This window comes from Psammomys obesus, unplaced genomic scaffold (genome assembly GCF_907164565.1).
Source record: "Psammomys obesus unplaced genomic scaffold, mPsaObe1.curated_primary_1811, whole genome shotgun sequence".
Taxonomy (NCBI): domain Eukaryota; kingdom Metazoa; phylum Chordata; class Mammalia; order Rodentia; family Muridae; genus Psammomys; species Psammomys obesus.
The window spans coordinates 2,134,590-2,136,920 of NW_026596039.1; the positions used below are offsets into that span (position 1 = coordinate 2,134,590).

General features: G+C 47.1%; 1 protein-coding gene across 1 annotated transcript; it reads left to right on the forward strand.

The window, feature by feature from the left end:
• Positions 1 to 920: 920 nt before the first annotated feature.
• On the forward strand, positions 921 to 1,874 carry LOC129687562 (olfactory receptor 10G6). The gene has a single exon (XM_055622023.1). It carries the CDS (start codon positions 927 to 929, stop codon positions 1,872 to 1,874), a length of 948 nt encoding a protein of 315 aa, XP_055477998.1. The 5' UTR covers positions 921 to 926.
• Positions 1,875 to 2,331: the final 457 nt, after the last annotated feature.

Below are 2,331 nucleotides of genomic sequence, written 5' to 3' on the forward strand. Positions count from 1 at the left end.
CAGAAATGGGCCTCCTTGAGAAACAGCAACATGCAAGAAGAGGCTGGGGAAAACAGCTGGCAGTGGCCTCACTGAGGCTTCACATCTGAGTAGAGCTCATCAGCAGAATCCAAAAGGGAAGGAGAGGTATGGTGATGGGGATCCCTCTGAAATGCAACTTTATCAAATGTTAGAGGTTTGGGGCACAGAGGAGACAACTGAGACCGAAAGCATTAGGCATGAAAGGAGAGTTTTTGTGCACTATTTAGCAAAGGTCAGTCTTGTCTCTGAGTTTTCTGATCCAGATTATCTTCAGAGTTATCCTTCAGCCTAATTCAGAACATGCAGAACACACAAAACAGTGACCACGCAGTTACATGGGCCTTGGTGTCCTCAGTCATGAGCCTTCTTAAGCATTGCAGAGATCCAGATGCTGGATACTGGTAGTGCATTGTGCAAACTTGTCACCGAGAACTGCGACTTCTGTGGCAGTACAGAAGGTTGAAAAGATGAGCTCTGCAACAGCAGTTAGTAAAGGGTAATAATACACTGCAGTAAAAGTTCTGCGTTCTCACTCTCCTGAAAAAGTGAGGTAAATTATGTTTTCAGACCATGGGTGGCCACAGCTGAAAATTTGGAAAGAAAAACTATGGATAAGGAGAGCAGATCATTAGTTTTAATGCTGAGATGGTCTCTGCAAACAAATAGAATCTCAGTTGGAGGGGGTGAGAGGGGAAAAAGTGATAAGGACAAGAGTGTGATACAAAAGTAAAAGGGGGAAGGGACAGGAAGAGGGAGACAGGAAGCAAGAGAGGGAGGGAAAGAGAGGAGGGGAGGCAGGAAACCTTTTCTATTATTGTTTGAGAATAATGCAGAATATATGTGCCATGTCTAGATACTTCACAAGAACATCAAGTCTCTCCTCCTGCTGTCCCCTGTCAGATGTGATGGTCAAGGACATGCAAAGTGGCAACCAGACCTCTGTGTCTCACTTCATTCTGGTAGGCCTGCACCACCCACCTCAGCTCGGGCCACTGCTCTTTCTGGCGTTCCTTGTCATCTACCTCCTCACTGTCTCTGGCAATGGGCTCATCATCCTCACGGTCCTGGTGGACATCCGGCTCCACCGGCCCATGTACTGGTTCCTGTGTCACCTCTCCTTCTTAGACATGACAATTTCTTCTGCTATTGTCCCCAAGATGCTATCTGGATTTCTCTTGGATAGTAGGATTATCTCCTTTGGGGGATGTGTGATTCAGCTGTTTTCTTTCCATTTCCTGGGCTGCACTGAATGCTTTCTTTACACGCTCATGGCTTATGATCGATTCCTGGCCATCTGCAAACCTCTACACTATGCCACCATCATGACTCGCAGTGTCTGTAACTACCTAGCTCTGGGCACGTGGGTTGGAGGGACTATCCACTCACTTTTCCAAACGAGTTTCATATTCAGGCTGCCTTTCTGTGGCCCAAACCGAGTTGACTACTTCTTTTGTGACATCCCTGCCATTCTCCGCCTAGTCTGTGCAGACACCACCATCAATGAGCTGGTCACCTTTGTAGACATTGGTTTCCTGGCCCTCACCTGTTTCATGCTCATCCTCACTTCCTACGGCTACATCGTGGCTGCTATCCTGCGAATCCGGTCTGCAGACGGGCGTCGCAATGCCTTCTCTACCTGTGCTGCCCACCTCACGGTGGTCATCGTTTACTATGTGCCCTGCACCTTCATTTACCTACGGCCTGGCTCCCAGGAACCTCTGGACGGGGTGGTGGCCGTCTTCTACACAGTCATTACTCCTTTGCTTAACCCCATCATCTACACGCTGCGAAACAAAGAGATGAAGGCAGCATTGCGAAGGCTGGGAGGCCTCAAGGAGGTGCAACCCCGTTGACTTCACCCAGCACAGGGATGAGGTGACATTGTGCCAAACAACTACGAGCAATTAAGACAGAAAGTTAAAAAAGGATTAGTGTGGGGAGGAAAGGACTCCTTTTAAAAGAAGTGGGAACCTGGAAAGTTCTTCATCATAACCCGTCGGTACCCGAGATTTTCCATATCGTTCTTCAGCACCATGGAAAATCAATCAAAATCCCACTGGGCAGAAGTAGCATCTATCAGGAAAGTTGTGAGATAAGCATAATGACCACAGAAAGGTTATTTGTCTGTGGCACCATCTGTGTGTGCACTTTTAAGCTTTAAGCCCTATCTTGACACAAATAACCCACCTGTACACTGTCAGACTCATCCTTGAACAATAAACCTTGTGTGAGTCAAGTATTATTGTCATTATCATAAAACTGAAATTCAGGGAAGTGCTAACTGACTCACCCAACTCTCTTCTCTTGAGT

Coding starts and splice junctions, on each gene's coding strand:
- LOC129687562 (XM_055622023.1), top strand. CDS start 927: ATGGTCAAGGACATGCAAAGTGGCAACCAGACCTCTGTGTCTCACTTC.